This window comes from Neofelis nebulosa, chromosome 18 (genome assembly GCF_028018385.1).
Source record: "Neofelis nebulosa isolate mNeoNeb1 chromosome 18, mNeoNeb1.pri, whole genome shotgun sequence".
Classification (NCBI taxonomy): Eukaryota; Metazoa; Chordata; class Mammalia; order Carnivora; family Felidae; genus Neofelis; species Neofelis nebulosa.
In genome coordinates this window covers 44535556-44552187 of record NC_080799.1, presented here as the reverse complement: position 1 = coordinate 44552187, position 16632 = coordinate 44535556, and the positions used below count along the sequence as shown (strand labels likewise).

At 65.6% G+C, this 16632-nt stretch overlaps 1 protein-coding gene across 3 annotated transcripts in view; it reads left to right on the top strand.

The window, feature by feature from the left end:
- Positions 1–16632, top strand: part of CACNA1H (calcium voltage-gated channel subunit alpha1 H) — a 61651-nt gene that overhangs the window by 29479 nt on the left and 15540 nt on the right. For all 3 annotated transcript variants that reach the window (XM_058711547.1, XM_058711545.1, XM_058711546.1), the window contains 10 exons: positions 6059–6170; positions 6282–6415; positions 6853–6950; positions 9237–9396; positions 10241–10559; positions 10755–10847; positions 11929–12709; positions 13725–14167; positions 15409–15560; positions 16415–16600. In XM_058711547.1, coding sequence (XP_058567530.1) covers positions 6059–6170; positions 6282–6415; positions 6853–6950; positions 9237–9396; positions 10241–10559; positions 10755–10847; positions 11929–12709; positions 13725–14167; positions 15409–15560; positions 16415–16600 — 2478 coding nt within the window. The remainder of the gene's footprint in view (positions 1–6058; positions 6171–6281; positions 6416–6852; positions 6951–9236; positions 9397–10240; positions 10560–10754; positions 10848–11928; positions 12710–13724; positions 14168–15408; positions 15561–16414; positions 16601–16632) is intronic.

The window sequence follows — 16632 nt, the reverse complement described above, 5'->3', positions numbered from 1 at the left end:
TCGCACCCTGTCCGTGGACACGGTCTGATGTTCAGGGGCCCCGCGTGGTGCTTCCTGGCTCGCCGGGCCCGCAGCCTCACTGGTTCCCAGGAACTGCCCGGCTCTCGGTGGGTGTGTGGGTGGAGCGCCCGGGAGGGGGGCTGGACTCGGGGAAGGCCACGCCGTGACTGAGACGTGGGCTGGTTCTTGGGGTCTCCCGTGCTGCCCACGGGGCCCCAGGGGCTGGTCTGCGGCTGGCTCGGGCCTGCGTGGGGTGTTTCTTCCGGCCCCACAGCTGTTCTGTCTGCAGCCACCCACTCAGCCGTGTGGGGTACAGTAGACGTCTGCTCTCAGTGGCCCAGAATTGTTTTCCCTTGTAGGATGGGCTTTCTCCCCATGAATAAACATACGCTTTTCTCCTGGAGCAAAATGGAAGAGCAAGCTTGAATGCTCAGGAGAATGAAGGCTGGGGGGCGGGGGCGGCAGGCCCTGTGTGCACGGAAGGCCCCACACCACCTCCCCCAGGGCTGGGAAGGGCTTGCCCCGTCAGTGGTCCAACCGGAGTGGGGCCCTTGGCCCAGCATGTGGGACCTCCATCGGCCGCTGTGTGTCTGGGGCAGGCGTGTGCACCTGTGGAGCCCCTGGACTGGCTGAGCTGACCCCTACACACCATGTGCCCGTGCAGGCCACTTGTCCACACTACCCAGGAAGACTGAAGGCCCATCGGGGTCTGAGGCTGGTGTCTGAGGGCCTCGCGTGGGGGTCTGGGCTGAGCACTCCCCGTGTACGGGGGATCACAACGGCCCAAGGCCGCCTCTCGGCTGTGGGGGCGGCTGCTGTGGGTCCCAGACAGGCAGACGGGGGACCTGACCTGGCTGAGGCCATGGTGAGGAGGGGGCTCTGGCCCACCCGACCCTGGGCCCCCTGTTTCCTGCTGCTCCTGCCCCGCTGCCCCCCCCCCCCTTCCCCCAGACACGAGGACACTCAACGCCAAGCTGTCGTGGATTTGGTCTAATGGAGCTTAGCTGGCTGAGCAGATTGCTCTGGAGGGCGGTGGGCGGGGCTGGGCTGCACGGGGCTTTCTCATCTTCCGGAGACAGAGCTTTGCAGATCTATCCGCGTGATCTCCTGACAGCCCCTCAGGGAGCCCAGCCTGTGGGATCAGGGCCTGGTCCCCACATGCCCTGCGGAGGGGCCCCTCCAGCTGCTGGGTTCCCCGTTGGTGTGTGTCTCTCAGTGAGGGGTGTCCAGCCCCCTGTCCCTGTCCCTCTGGTGAAAACACCACATCCCCTCCCTCCTCGTGTGTGGGGCCGGCCAGGGGAGCTGAAGTGGCATTCTCAGGATGAGGGAGGGTAGGGGGGACATGGAGCCTGCTGGATGCTCCCGCAGAAGGTAAGGAATCTGGGTGCTTCCCTCAGCCCCTGAAATATAGCTGCCACACTCCCATCGTATGGGGGTGGGGGGAAAGCCGAGGCTCAGAAAAGAGGAGGGGCAAGCAGTGGTATTGTCGGCGTCAGGCTCTCGTCCTCTGGCTCAGAGCTGGGCACGGGGAGAAACGGCCCACCCCCTAGGTCTGGGGCCTTGAGCCAGCTGGGTGGCCATGGGGAGCTGCATGTTAACAATGAGGCTTTGGCTCGGGGGTCCAGGACCACCCTTTGGACCACACTGCCCCGTGCCGTGCAGGCGTCTGCGGGGAACTCCACCTGGTTCCGGGACCCTAGAAACCACGGTCACTGGGGAGGGGCAGTGTCACGGACTATCAGGGTCCCTGATGGCAGTGAAAGTGGGGGGCTGAGTGGCCATGAGCCCCTTCTGACTTCCAGCCCTGTTGGGGTCACCCCCGCTGGGGTCACCCTCGCTTCTGGGACATTCCCACCCAGTGCCCACGCCCGGGACAGGAGGAGATGGGGCTCACAGGCCAGTGCCATCTTCGAAGACTCTCTTGGTGTGCTTTTCTTAACCAGCTGGGAGTCTGAGAATGAGGAAGCCTGGATTGATGGAGCGGTTCCCAGCAAAGCCTCAGTCCCTCAGGCGAGCAGCATCCCCCCGGGCTGTCCAACAAGTGGCCCAGCCCTGAGCAAGCCCCGGCAGGGCCGCTTCAGCACCACGGACAGCGGCCACCACCTCCTCGCCACTGCGGCCTCGCGTTGGGGTGTCTGTGTGGGGTGCATTGGAGCCATGGTCGGAGAGGTCAGGAAGTTGGCACCGAGAGCCTCAGGACAGGACTGGGCCCCTCCTCCACACCCGCCAGGGGTGGGGGGCCAGCCGTGGCGTGGCTGCCAGAAGTGGGGAGGTGGTGCAGCCTTGGTTCAGCAAAGGCCTGAAGGGGAGCAGGGAGGTATGAAAGGCTGGCGTCAGGCCAGGCTGGGCAGAATATACTGGAAGGGCTCTGAGTGCGGAGTGTGGGGCTCACAGCGTGGGCATGGCGCCTGAGGGGTCTCCCGACAGACGGGACCTCTGCCCCCGCCGCTGGTGGGGTCTCCAGCCCTGAGGGAGGCCCTGGGACCTGGGCGCTCAAAGAGTGTAGGTCAGAGGGCTCACTGCTGGCCAGACGGAGCCTTGCTGGCTCTGGGATCCTGTGGGCAAGACCATCTCATTCAGCTTTGGACTCAAGCCCCCGGAGCCTCTGTGGCCAGGCCCTGGGCAGCACTGTGGGCCCCTCCCTATGCAGGAGTGGCTGCCTCCTCCTGCTTGCGCATCAGCTTGGCTTCCTTGGACCCATGGTGGAAATTGACTCTAATTTGCAGAAGTTGGTTCCAAACCTAAAGGATTTTTAATTAAAATCCAGAAAACCCATCTGTGTAATTAAGTCTCCAGAAGTCACTGGGCTCTGGATGGGTAGCTGGGTGGCACTGCCTGTCCTCAGCTACCCACTAAGGTGTGATGGGGGAGGAAGGTGGCCTTGCTGTTGCGGGGGGCTGATTCATCCCTGTGACCCCTGTCTCGGGGGAGCCTCCTGGCTGTCCACAGGACCTGTGCTGCCTGTGAGGACCATACACGCTCCTGTGCACCTTGCTTTACACGGACCGAGGCAAAGTCTCGGGGCCCCAGTGCAGGACCCTAGGATCTCTTCCCTCCCATGTGTGTGTGTGGGGTTGTGGGGGAGAGAGGCAGAGGCTATAGAGGCTGTATCACTAGCATAGTAGCCCCACAAGGGCGAGCGATCTCAGTGATGGATGGAGAACTTTCCAGGTGCTGGAGCCATGCTGACCGGTGTGGTTATCCCAGCCACACACGCACGCGCGCGCACACGCACACACACACACACACACACACACCGATAGTGTCCCACTTCTTGGATGAACCTGTGTTCATGCCCTCCAGGATGGGTACCCAGACTCCTGCCCGAGGGGTCTTGAGCCCCAGGACATGCCTCATGGGTGGGGCAGGCGGGCCAAGGCCCACAGGAGCAGCACCGTCAGGAGGAACCTGAAGTGGGTGGGCGGGCATGGCTTGCCAGCAGTTTGGGAAGAACAGGGGAGGTAGGACCCCAGCTCAGGGGCCCCCAGGAGAGCTGTCTTTTCAAGTTCCTGGGGGCCTGGTTTGTGTCTCCTCCTGGGGAGTGAGGGCCCTTCCCAGCTCCTGGACTGAATAGTCTGCCTCCTGCCCACTGTTGAGGGTAGATGTCCTCCGCTTTGCCTGACACCAGCTCCGGGGTCTAGATCAGGTACCCTGCAAGAATCCCCCAGGCCAGGAGATGCCTGTACCTACCCCTTCATTCCCTGCCTGGCCCTGTGCCCCAGGGTCCAGAACAGGGGCCACACCACAGCTTGGTGGGAGTGGCTGTGGCAGTGCTGATTAGGGGCTTGGGGGTAGCCGGTGGGTTTGTTCTGGGACAGGTGCAGGGCCACCATGCACATTCATCACCTCATTGAGGACACCTTCCCTGGTTTGGATGTTCCTACAGGGGGGTCTCCAGGGGGATCTTGAGTGAGCACTGGTGCAAGCCTGGGAGAAGTCAGGCAAGCAGGCTGGAGAAGCAGGATTCCCAGGTTGGGGAGGCAGCCCAGCCTGGGAGAGCTTGGGGTGCTGGGACAGAGAGAGGGGGTTCCCGGTTCCAAAGAGGCAGACAGTCCCCACACCTGCACGGGTGGCTGCACACGCACATTGGGGGCCCCAGGCTCGTGTATGCTGCCTCCCTGCCAGGTGGGGGTGGGGCGTGCACCTGCAAGACCCAGGGTCTACCTGGGTCAGGGAGGAGGGGTGGGGTGGGATGCACTCCCTCACACCATCCCACTGTCACCTACCGGGAGCAACCTGCCGTGCCTGTTGGGGATGTGGGGCTTTGTCTCCCTGCAGGCCGGTCTGCTGAGCCATTCTGTGTCACTGACCACAGCCCTGTCCCCATGACACACACACACACGTGCGTCCTATCCATGCGTGAGCTCTCCACAGAGCTATTACTGCAGCAGTGGAGGGACAGAGAGGTCGGGAGGCCAGCAGAGTGGTGCCTGAGGGGTGGAGAGGACCAGCACCCATGTGCAGCCTCAGCACGCTGTGACAGCATGGGACCCAACCTGTGCAGGGGGTCCCCAAGATCCCCAGATGGATCCAGGCTTATGCATAGTAGGTGCACCCTGGCTATTTGGTGCTGCCGTTAGCCCAGCTGTCTGAACCCCCCCCCCCCCCCAACTCCCCAGGGTGTCAGCCTGTCCTTCCCGGACAACCCATCATGGGGCCTGGGGGCCAGGGTGCCGCCTTAGCAGGAAGCTGATTTCTGTTTTTCTGCAGCCAGACCACAGCAGAAACACTTGTTACTGCTGAACCCATTAACTGTAATTATGGCGCTCTCGGCGGGAACATAATTACCCTGGTGGCCTGGCACCGTGCCGGACTGTGCCCTGCTGGCCCTGACCCGCTCTTGCCCCTGCACTGTGCCCTGCTGGCTCTGCCCCTGCCCAGGAGGCTGGGGGAGACAAGGGCACGGGCTGCTTCCAGCCCCTGCAGAAGAGTCTCCTTCATGCCCCGTGTCTCTTGACCCCGTTCAGCTCCCCAGGCCTTATCCCCACCATGCCCCAGGTTCTGGGCACCTAGGCCATTGCTCTCCTCCCTTTGTTCTCCAGCTCAGGCAGCCCCACAGAAAGCCCACCTCAGAGGTGGGTCCAGGGATTCGTGCCGTGGGGATGACATGGGGTGGGGTGGTGCACAGAGTACCGCCAAGCCCTCCGGGCCACGAGGACTGCGTGCGTGCGTGCGTCCACAGGGTTTGTGTGGAGCCCCCGTCCCCTGTGCTGCCTGGCTCTCTCCCCATGCCTCACACAGGGCTCCCTGAGTTCCTGGGGATCCAGCTGGGCTGGGTGTAGGGATGCACCCCTTCGCAGAGACGGCTACGGTGGGCCAGGCCACTGTGCAGCCTGCGTGGGGCCCCAGCGCCACCTGGTGGCTGCTCTGAGAATGCCCGGGAGTTCTCGTCGGTCTGGGTGGCCGAGGTGCAGAGTACCTGGGGGTGGCTGCTGACCCAGCTCCCGAGGCCCCCACGCCACCTGGACGCCCTCCTGCCAGCAGGACACTCTTGGAGGTGGCCGGTCGCTGCAGGCCCCTTGGGGTGGCCTCCCTGGCCCCCATCCATCCAGGCTCACAGGAGGGCTGCGGGTCCTCCACGCACAGTCGCTGAGCTGAGCTAAAGCCCGCGTCCGTCATCCCAGCTGCTGTGGTCAGGGCACCCCGCGCCTGCTGGCATCACGTGGGGTTTAGCGTGGAGTTCCCCTCATGGTTCGTGTGCGTCCGCAGCATGTGTTGGTGCCCCGGCTGGGCACCGAGTGTGTGGCCTCACTCTGGAACACCCGAGCTGGGGGGGGGGGGAGAGCCTGGCAGAGGGGCCGCAGCCGTCATCCGCAGCGCGGGGGTGGCAGCAGTGGCCCACGCGGGGATGCAGCGGTCACTGCGCGCGGTGGCCAGCGCCAGGGCTCTGCCCCTTGAGGCCTGGCCGACGGGGCGGGCGCGGGGGCTGTTGAGGGCTCGGCACGTGACGTGCCTGTAGGCACCGTGGCGGCCGTAGGGGTGCCCCCGCCCCCCGCCCTGCTGCCCCGCGGCCGTCTCCGCCTCCAGCGTCCACCCTTAACTCGACCGCCTGCCGCACGTGGTTCGAGCACGTCAGCATGCTGGTCATCATGCTCAACTGCGTGACCCTGGGAATGTTCCGGCCCTGCGAGGACGTCGAGTGCCAGTCGGAGCGCTGCAGCATCCTGGAGGTGGGCCCGTGGTGGGCATCCCCGGGTGCGGGTGTGCGGGGGCAGCCCCTGGGTGCGGGCGTGCAGGCCCCGCCTCCCAGGCCCCGCGTCTCAGGCCCCGCCTCCCGCCAGGCCTTCGACGACTTCATCTTCGCCTTCTTTGCGGTGGAGATGATCATCAAGATGGTCGCCCTGGGGCTGTTCGGGCAGAAGTGCTACCTGGGCGACACGTGGAACAGGCTGGATTTCTTCATCGTCATGGCGGGGTACGGACCCCCTGGCCCCCAAAGCTAGGGCTGCCCCGCGGTGGCGCCAGTGCCTGACCGAGCCTGGCTGGGAGCTCCTGGGGCCCTCCAGGAAGGGGGATGGGCGGTGCCCTCTGCAGGGCCCCCGGCAAAGCCTAATCTGGGAGGAGGCTGAGGGTGGGGAGCCTCTGCCAGGGAGCGGGACGCCGTCCTGGGGCTCCCTGTGCTGGCAGTGGGGGTGGCAGGACAGGCAGATGGAGTGAGCGGTAAAGGGCCCCCCAGTGGTGACCCAGGGAGGCTCGGGGTACAGCTCAGGGACCGGGCCCCCAACGTGTGGTCACCTGCCCTGGGCCTCCTGGCCTCAGCTGGCGGGTGCCCTGGAGAAGGGCTGTGCTCACCTCTGTCCCCGGGGCTGTGGGCACCCCCTGAGCCTCTGTGTCCCACTGCCCCTCCACCAGCATGATGGAGTACTCCCTGGACGGACACAACGTGAGCCTCTCCGCCATCCGGACGGTGCGTGTGTTGCGGCCCCTCCGCGCCATCAACCGTGTGCCCAGTAAGTGACCCCTCCGTGGGACAGGACTGGGTGTCCTACCGGCCTTACTGACAGCTCTCAAGGGTCCCTTAGGGCACACCGCCTGCTTCTGGACTCTCTGGCCCCAGCACAGACCCTCGTCCTGGGGGAGGAGGGCCCTGGAGGATTTGCCCCTTTTGGGGAGAACAGAGCCATCCTGGACCATGTTGGGGTGTGACAGGCAGGCAGTGTGGGGTCCTGGCTCCCCACAGTGCGGCGGGGTGACCGGATGCTCTGGGCCTCGGGCTTCTCCTGTGCACGACATTTGGGTCACACTGGGGGCTGTGCAGGCCCTGGTGGCTTCGTCATCTGGCGCATGCCACTGACTCTCTGGTCCTGTCTCTGCCAGAGGCATCTGGTGCTTCAGGACAGTGTAGAGAAGCTTCCGGGAAGTCACGTGGGTGCTTGTTTGGAAAGCGGCCCGCCCTTACACAGGTCACCTGCCCATGCGGGGGAATGGTTTGAGTCTTTTCCGGTGTCGCGTCTGAACTCAGCCGTTCCTCTTCCTGGGCAGGAGGGCAGTGCCCGCGGTACCACGTAAGGCGTGTGTGTACGTGTGTGTGCACGGGTCTGCGCACACCGTGTGCACACAACCTCTCCAGCGGGGAGGCCTGAGTCCTGGCGGCCTCGGCACCCAGGCCTGTCCCACAGCCCCCCGAAGGGTGTGCCCCCCCCCCCCCCCCCAGGGACCAGTACCCCCCCTGCCACGGGCCCGTCAGCTCCACCAGAGGGCAGGTGTCACGGAGTTGTGCTGTGCTGGGGGACCCCTGGGTCTTTTTCCCGCCTACCCAGCTGGCTTTGTCCTCAGGGTTCAGGTGGGGCTCAGGTGCTGTGTGAGCCTGGGAAAGGTACTGACCTCCCTGAGCCTCGGTTTTCCCAACTGTAACAGCAGGACACTAGTGGTACCCACCCCCCCCCCCCCCAGGTGGCTGTGAGCGTGAGGGGAGCTGGTGTGGTGGCTCTCAGCTCGGTGCCTGGCATCCACCACACAGTCTGCTCACCTGGGTCCACCTTTGAGAGCAGGGAAGCCACAACATGGCCCATTTCTGCAGAACTCACTTTTCAGGCTAAATGTCTGCAGTGTCCAGAATTGCTCCCAGCAGCCTGGCCTCCCTCTGGGGACATTTCCCTGTCCCAAACTGCACACCTCCCCTAGGCGGAGTTGCATCTCACTGGCTTCCTGGGGTCCACTCTGATCCCTGGATCACATCTGTGGCCCTTTGAGCCAGTTCATGTCTGGCTGCGTGTCCCACAAATCTTCCTCCCTGTTGGGGCCCCTGGGTGGCTCAGTCGGTTGAGTGGCCGACTTCGGCTCAGGTCATGATCGTGCGGTCCGCGAGTTGGAGCCCCGCGTCGGGGTCTGTGCTGGTGGCTCGGAGCGTGGAGCCTGCTTCAGGTTCTGTGTCTCCTTCTCTCTCTGCCCCTCCCCTGCTTGTGCTCTGTCTCTCTCTGTCTTTCAAAAGTAAATAAATGTTAAAAAAAAAAAAAATTAAAAAAATCTTCCTCCCTGCCACTTCCAAAACTTCCATGCCATTCCTGGCTATGGTTCACCCCCTGTGACCCCAGGTGCCCGTTCTGCCATTTGCCACTTCACAGGCGCTGCTCCGAGGCCTCGGCACCTGCCCCCTCCCCCACCCCCTGGCCGAGGGTGCTGTTTGCTGCCTGAGCCTTGGCCCTTGCTTGTCTTACCCTTGTTCAGGTCTGGGAGGGGACAGGTGCAAGTGAGTAGAGGGCACACGGGGCTTGGGTGACTGGATTAATTAACTTACCCTCTCACAGCACCCAGGCAACAAGGACCTCAAAACTCTCTCTGGAAAAACCACCACGTGCCCTGGGTGTCCGTGCGGCCCCCCTACCTCCCTCCAGTGCAGGGCCCATTTCTGCATGGTTCCCGCAGAGCACGGAAAGAAATGCTCCCAGCCCTGTCCCCATTGCAAGACCCCAGGCTCCTGAGGGCTGGAGGCAGCCCAAAGCCTGAGCTGCTGGGGCCCCTGGGGCTCTGGCAGTCATTCAGGAGGAGTGGGGGGAACCCATCAGCCTCGAGACCTAGGCCCACAGCCCTACTGTCCTTTATGTAGGTCTGATCCACGGGGGTCCTTGTGCCTCGCCCGCTGAATGTGTAGGGACACAGTGCAAGTTCCCCCCACCCCGAGTCGCTGATACCCATGTATGAACAGCTGGAGGGTGCAGGGCCCACAGGAGGGGTGGGCGCCTAAAGGACCCCCAGGAGAGCACCGCCCTGCTGACTTGTTTCTTTGCCACCTGCAGGCATGCGGATCCTGGTCACGCTGCTGCTGGACACACTGCCCATGCTCGGGAACGTCCTTCTGCTCTGTTTCTTTGTCTTCTTCATCTTCGGGATCGTGGGCGTACAGCTCTGGGCTGGTCTGCTTCGCAACCGCTGCTTTCTGGATAGCACCTTTGCCAGGTGGGTGGCCCTAAGGGCTCTTGTGGGTTGTGCACCCCCAGCAGGCTCCTCCCCTTCCAGCCCAGCCCCAAGTGCTCCGCCCCCAGCAGGCCCCTCCCCAGCCCAGGACAGTGCTCTGCCCCAGCAGGCTCCTCCCCTTCCAGCGCAGCCCCAGATGCTCCGCCCCCAGCAGGTTCCTCCCCCGCCTGCCTGGCACCTGATGCTCCATCCCCAGAAGGCTCCTCCCCCAGCCCAGGACAATGCCCCGCCCCCAGCCCAGGATAAGACTCCGCCCCAGCAGGCTCCTCCCCCCGTGGCCCGGCCCCCCCTGATGCTCCACCCCCAGGTGGCGTCTCCCTCTCCAGCCCAGAACCTGACGTTCTGCCCCCAGCCCAGGACAATGTTCTGCCCCCAGCAGGCTCCTCCCCTTCCAGCCCGGCCCCAGATGCTCCGCCCCCAGCAGGCTCCTTCCCCCAGCCTAGGATAGTGCTCCGCCCCCAGTCTGCTTCCAGTTTAGCACCCAACGCTCCACCCCCAGAAGGCTTCTTTCTCTCCAGCCTTAAGCTCTAGGGACTTGCCCTTTCTAGACTGTTTCTGGTTGGGGTTCTGGTTTCTTTGTTTTTAGGTGTGGTTTTTTCCTGCTAATCCGCTTGTGTTTCACTGTTTCCGTCCGCCTGTCTTCTTTCACTGCCTTCGTGTTTCCCAATTCTGTCTTTCATTGTTTTCTTGCTTCTGTGTCCTTCCGTCTCTGTGTCTGTCTCTGCGTGTGTTCCTGCGTATCTTGGCTTCTCTCTCTCCATCTCTCCGCATCTCTCTGTGTCTCCCTCTCTGCCTCTGCGCCTCCCGCCCGCCCGCCCGCCCGCAGGAACAACAACCTCACCTTCCTGCGGCCGTATTACCAGACAGAGGAGGGCGAGGAGAATCCCTTTATATGCTCCTCGCGCCGGGACAACGGCATGCAGAAGTGTTCGCACATCCCCAGCCGCCGTGAGCTGCGCGTGGAGTGCACGCTGGGCTGGGAGGCCTACGGGCAGCCGCAGGCCGAGGGCGTGGCTGGCGCGGGCCGCAACGCCTGCATCAACTGGAACCAGTACTACAACGTATGCCGCTCAGGCGGCTCCAACCCCCACAACGGCGCCATCAACTTCGACAACATCGGCTACGCCTGGATCGCCATCTTCCAGGTGGGTCCCGGCTCTGCGGCCGAGGGCCTGGGCCTCGGTTTCCCCATCGAGGGGGTGCACCGAGCGTGGGGGGGCCCCGGGGGGGTCGGTTCACTTGCCCTCCCGGCCCCACGGTGGGCCCCGAGGGGACGCAGGCGAGGAGGCCCCTGCCACCCTCCCGGGGCCTTCCGTGTGTGCAGCCGCCTGCCCCCCCAGGTGATCACGCTGGAGGGCTGGGTGGACATCATGTACTACGTCATGGACGCCCACTCTTTCTACAACTTCATCTACTTCATTTTGCTCATCATCGTGAGTGCGGGCGACGGGGCGAGTACCGGGGGCTGGGCGGGATGTCCGTGGCCGCCAGCGCTAGTGGGCGGAGGTGCCCTTGCGTCGTGACAGCTGACCGCAGACCCCTCAACTCCCCTCTCGGTGGACGTCGCCACGTCCCCAGGCTGCGCCATCCGAGCCTCCGCTGACTCCCTCGGGGACCCTGCACTAGGCGAGCCGCAGGGCGGGCCAGAGCAAAAGAGACCCAGGGCTGCCCGTGCTAGGGCCAGGGGGCTTCCGCTGAGCTCCCGGTGGGAGGTGGTCGGAGGAGAAAGCCCACCTCCGGGGGGCCTCGTCAGGCCCTCTCACGGCCAGGTCCCGTCTGGAAGCTGCAGAAGACTCCGGACCGTGTCTTGGGGTCACGGCCCTCCACGATGTTCACGAGCCCACAGACACAGCTCTCCGCAGAACAGGTTGCCCCAAAGGCACGGCTCTCTGGAGCGTAGGTGCCCCACCAGGCACAGCTCCCTACGGTGGAGATGGGCCTCCAGACATCGTGGTGTCCGAGGCAGGGTCTGTGAAGACCCTGCTGTGCACAGAGACAGGCAGACGCCCTGCCTCGTTTCTGACCACAAGTGTGAGCAGAGGAGAGCATCACGTGGTGACCCTGCCACGGAGGGAGTGAAGCTGAGGGGTTTGGAAAGGTCCGCCCTGGAGAGGCGGGCGGTGGCCACGGTCGAGAGGGTCTCGTCGGGAACAGAGCAAGTGGGGAAGGGGGCGAGCCGTGCAGGTGATGGGAAGGGGGGGGGGTCTCTCCCACCCCGCCAGCCGCCGTGTCCTCCACACGCAGATGTGGAGGCAAGGGTCCGTGCAGCCCGCGGTGGGTGCTGGGGCTCGGCGTCGCATCAGCAAGGACCCCACCCATCCTGGGGCGCTCCCACCAGCCTCACTCACAGCTGGGTCCTCGGCCACCGTGCGGTGGCTCTCCGGTGTCTCCCCCCGGGGCTCGGTCTCTGTCGTAGGGGTGCCCCGCCCGACCCCGACAGCCCGTGACCCCCTCCCCCACAGCCTGGGTCAGCGGCCGGGCCACAGGAGGCTCACCCCCGCCCGCCTGCTGCAGGTGGGCTCCTTCTTCATGATCAACCTGTGCCTGGTGGTGATCGCCACGCAGTTCTCGGAGACCAAGCAGCGGGAGAACCAGCTCATGCGGGAGCAGCGCGCACGCTACCTGTCCAACGACAGCACGCTGGCCAGCTTCTCAGAGCCCGGCAGCTGCTACGAGGAGCTGCTCAAGTACGTGGGCCACGTCTGCCGCAAGGTCAAGAGGCGCGGCCTGCGCCTGTACGCCCGCTGGCAGAGCCGTTGGCGCAAGAAGGTGGACCCCGGCGGCGCCCTGCACGGCCAGGGTCCCGGGCGCCGGCCGCGGCGCGCGGGCAGGCACGCGGCCTCCGTCCACCACCTGGTCTACCACCACCACCACCACCACCACCACCACTACCATTTCAGCCACGGCAGCCCGCGCCGGCCCGGCCCCGAGGACACCAGGCTGGTGCGGGCCGGAGCGCTGCCGTCGCCGCCCTCGCCGGGCCGCGGGCCCCCCGATGCCGAGTCAGTGCACAGCGTGTACCACGCGGACTGCCACGTGGAGGGGCCACAGGAGAGGGCCCGGGTGGCGCACACCGCGGCCACGGCCGCCGCCGGCCTCAAGCTGGCCACGGGGCTGGGGGCCATGAACTACCCCACCATCCTGCCCTCCTCGGTGGGCGGCAACAGAGGCGGCACCGGCCTCGGGCCCAAGGGGAAGCGGGCCGGCGGGCCTCCGGGCGCCGGAGAGCACAGCCCCCTGAGCCTGAGGGGCCCTGATCCCTATGAGAAGATCCAGCATCTGGTCGGGGAGCACGGTAAGCACCCCGGGCCCGGCCTGTGGAGAGGAGGTGGGACCTGGGCCCGGTGAGCCAAGAGGAGGCGGGACTCTCACATCTGCCCTGCCCGTGTGCTCCCCGGGGAGGCCCCGGGCCCCTTGGGCCGTGACACGACCGGTGGCAGGGGGACAGCACCTGGTCTATAGCGAGCCCCACGTAGCCTCAGTGCAAGTGCCACACCAGCATTTGCCCACGAGGATGTGAGAATTTGAGGCTGACAGAACCCGTCAAACCTCAAGCCTGTGTCCTTTTGCCGGCCCCCCCCCCCCCCGGCCCCAGGAAGGACCACCTGCCCATGTCTAGGTAGGGCTGACCACTTTGGAAGAGCATCTGGTCCCCTTCTAGGTGGGGGTGCTGGGGCAGGGGGAGGGAGGGAGAGATCACGGAGCCCCCGAGGGCCCGGGGATGTCCCCCGACACACTCACAGTCCCTCCCCACTGGAGCTCCGCGGCACCCACCTCGGATAGGCAGGTGGAGGGACACCAGGTCCCCTGCAGACTGCAGGGCCTTCCCAGGGGGTGCGTGCAGGGTGCGGGCCACGGCGCATCCGGAGCAGGCAGGGCAGGGCCGCCGGGTGCCTCCCGGGAGTGTGAGCTGCGGTTGAAGCTGCAGGGTGAAGTCGGGGTGAAGCCCGCCCTGGGTCCCAGAGACTCAGCACAGGAGAGCGGTGTCACGGCTCCTCGGCGACTGTTGTGACTCTTCTGTGTCAGGGTGACGGAGGTTTTCAGATAGCAGTGACTCGGGACGCTGCGATGAATTACGCCTCGCGAAGTCCGAGACCGTGGCTCGCGTTCTGTTTGCGTGGGTGGCGTGGCTGTGGGGCCGATCGGCCGCTCTGCTCCTTCGAGCCCCTACCCTTGGGTGTGGGCGGAGTGAGCGCGGGGTGCGCGTGCGTGCACCCGGGTGTGCGCGCGTGCGCCGTTCACCCCGCGGAGGCCTCCGCCGCAGGGGCGGCCCGGCAGCCTGACCCCGCCCGCGTCCTTCCCCCCCGCAGGACTGGGCCGGGCCCCCAGCCGCCTGTCGGGCCTGAGCGTGCCCTGCCCCCTGCCCAGCCCCCAGGCGGGCACGCTGACCTGTGAACTGAAGAGCTGCCCGTACTGTGCCAGCGCGCCGGAGGACCCTGACTTCGAGCTCAGCGACTCCGAGAGCGGGGGCTCGGAAGGCAACGGGGTCTACGAGTTCACGCAGGACGTGCGGCACGGGGACCGCCGTGACCCCATGCGGCCCCCCGCGGCGGCGGACGCGCCAGGCCAGGGCAGCGCGCGGCAGCGGGCGCGGCGGCTGGCGGCCCCGGGCGACCAGGGCGGGCCGGGCCGCGTCTGGGCCGCCTTCGGTGGCAAACTGCGCCGGATCGTGGACAGCAAGTACTTCAACCGCGGCATCATGGTGGCCATCCTCACCAACACGCTGAGCATGGGCGTCGAGTACCACGAGCAGGCAGGTGGCCGTGGGCCCACCTGAGGGTGGGGGCGGGGCCAGGGACGGTGGCTGCTCAGTCGCTTGACAACGCTCCTGTCCCTCTCTGGGACTGGGTCCTCATCGAGTGAGCACGGACACGCGCCGTGCCTCCCGTGTGGAGCTTCTACCCATCTGGGGTCCGCGGAGAGCACCACAGACCTAGTAGAGGCCAAGGGCGTTCCCCAGGCCACCTGGTGGCTCTTCTGAGGATGGGCTCAGCTCCTGCAGATCAGGGCCCCCCTTCCGTGAGCCAGGCCCGCTGGGATGCTCGTCGTGGCCACGGGAGCCCAAAGTGTAGAATGGCTCTCGGGAGCCCGTGGTGGGGTTGTCTGGCCCCCGAGCAGCCGTGGAAGACCTCCTCACCCCCCGCCCTGGACCGGGGCCTCTGCAGGAAGGGCAGCAACCGGGTCTGGCAGGGAGAAGGCATCCTCTCTAGGGACCAGGCTGGTTCACTCGGGGTGACCAAATGGAGTTCCTCGTGTCCCATCCTTCGGGCTTTTCCAGGGGTTTACATGGCTTTTCTCGTTCTGGAGGATTTAGGGAAAATCCGAGCAGTGGTGGCTTTCTGCAGGCCCCGTGTGGGGAGGCTCTTTTCGGGAGGGTGAGAGCCAAGGACAGGGACGTGAACAGACTTCAGGGGACTCCTTGGTAAGGAAGAGCCTCTGCACACGTGGACACGTGCACACGCCGGTGTGTGTGGTTACGTGAGTGCACGTGGACATGTGTAAGACCTACCCGTGCAGATGGGAACACGGGTATAGACACGTGTCGTGCGTGCACAGGCGTGCTCACATGCGTGGGAACATATACATTAGCTCAGGCACACACACAGGTAAGTCAGCAGGTCCCCAGTAAGAAGACCTCTGGAACCTCCTGCCAGCAAGAAGGGGTATGCAAGGCCCCCAGACGCCAGGGAAGCAGATGCAAGGCAGGTCCCCCACGCCTACCCTGGAGCTGGTGCCCCCACGTTCCCGCAGCCTCCATTTGCTCCGGTCTCAGACATGCTGGCAGGGCCTAGGGGAGCCAGAGACGGTCAGGGTGGGAGGGCCAGGCAGGCTGGGATCCGCTTCCTCCTCCGGATGGCAGCCAGTGAGGTTGCTTCCAAGCCGCTGCATCAGTGTAGTTGAGCCCGCGCTCAGATTCCTGGGGGCAGGGAGCCTTCCTGCCTCGGAGGGGTGGGAGCCGTGGGTGGGGCGTGACGGCCTCCCCACTGCCCGCAGCCTGACGAGCTGACCAACGCCCTGGAGATCAGCAACATCGTGTTCACCAGTGTGTTCGCCCTGGAGATGCTGCTGAAGCTGCTGGCCTGCGGCCCGCTGGGCTACATCCGGAACCCCTACAACATCTTCGACGGCATCATCGTGGTCATCAGGTGGTCCCCTGTCTCCCGCCTGGGCCACGGGGCCCGGGACCGCACCCCCGCCCCGCCCCGCCCCGCCCCACCCCGAGAGCAGAGCCCCCGTCGGAGGGAGAGGGCTTGCTGGCAGTGTTTCTGGCAGGCCGCAGAGTCACACATCGTGGGCAGGGCGGGGTCCCCTCCCTGGGACCAGGTCCCTTCCTACTGGCGCTGCCAGCTGCACGCGGTCCACCACGTTTCAGAATGTTTCCAGAATGTGGTGGAGCCGTTGCCTGTGGGGACAGCGTAGACCCTCGGCGGCCCTTCCGCCTCCTGGCTGGAGTCCATTCAGGGCTCCGTGCCTGCAAGGGAGGCCAGCTTTCCTCTGGGATATTCTGCTGCATGGCGTCAACATGGGAAGGACTGGGAGGATCTGGGGATACCTGTCTCCCCCAGGAGGAAGCAGGGCCTTCGGGAGTCAAGGGGGTCCCCCCTGGCGGGGACAGGGTTGAGTGGGAGCAGACGGAGGTAGGCAGAGCTCGCTGTGAGAGGCACGGGATGGGGAAAGGGCCCCGGATGGAGAAGTTTCTGACCAGATCAGAGCCCAAGTTCTGGCAGCTGCTGGGGGCCGGCAGCCACCAGCGACAGCAGCTATTTAGATGGCGAATCGCACCTCCCCCCGCACCCCCCCCCCCCTCCCGCGGGGCTCTAGTGGCCTTGACACAGCTTAACTTCTCCTCAGCCACTGAGGCTCCCGGGCTGGCATTCCTGCTTTGGGAAGAGTAGGGGCCGGGGGCATGGCGGGGGTGGGGGGGGGCGTGGCGCTGGGGAGGCGTGGCGGGGGCGTGGTCCCAACGCGGGCCACTCCTGACCCGCGGCCCGGCCCGCAGCGTCTGGGAGATCGTCGGGCAGGCGGACGGCGGCCTGTCGGTGCTGCGGACCTTCCGGCTGCTGCGGGTGCTCAAGCTGGTGCGCTTCATGCCCGCGCTGCGGCGCCAGCTGGTGGTGCTCATGAAGACCATGGACAACGTGGCCACCTTCTGCATGCTGCTCATGCTCTTCATTTTCATCTTCAGGTGGGCCGGCTGCCGGGGAGCCGTCCTCCCCC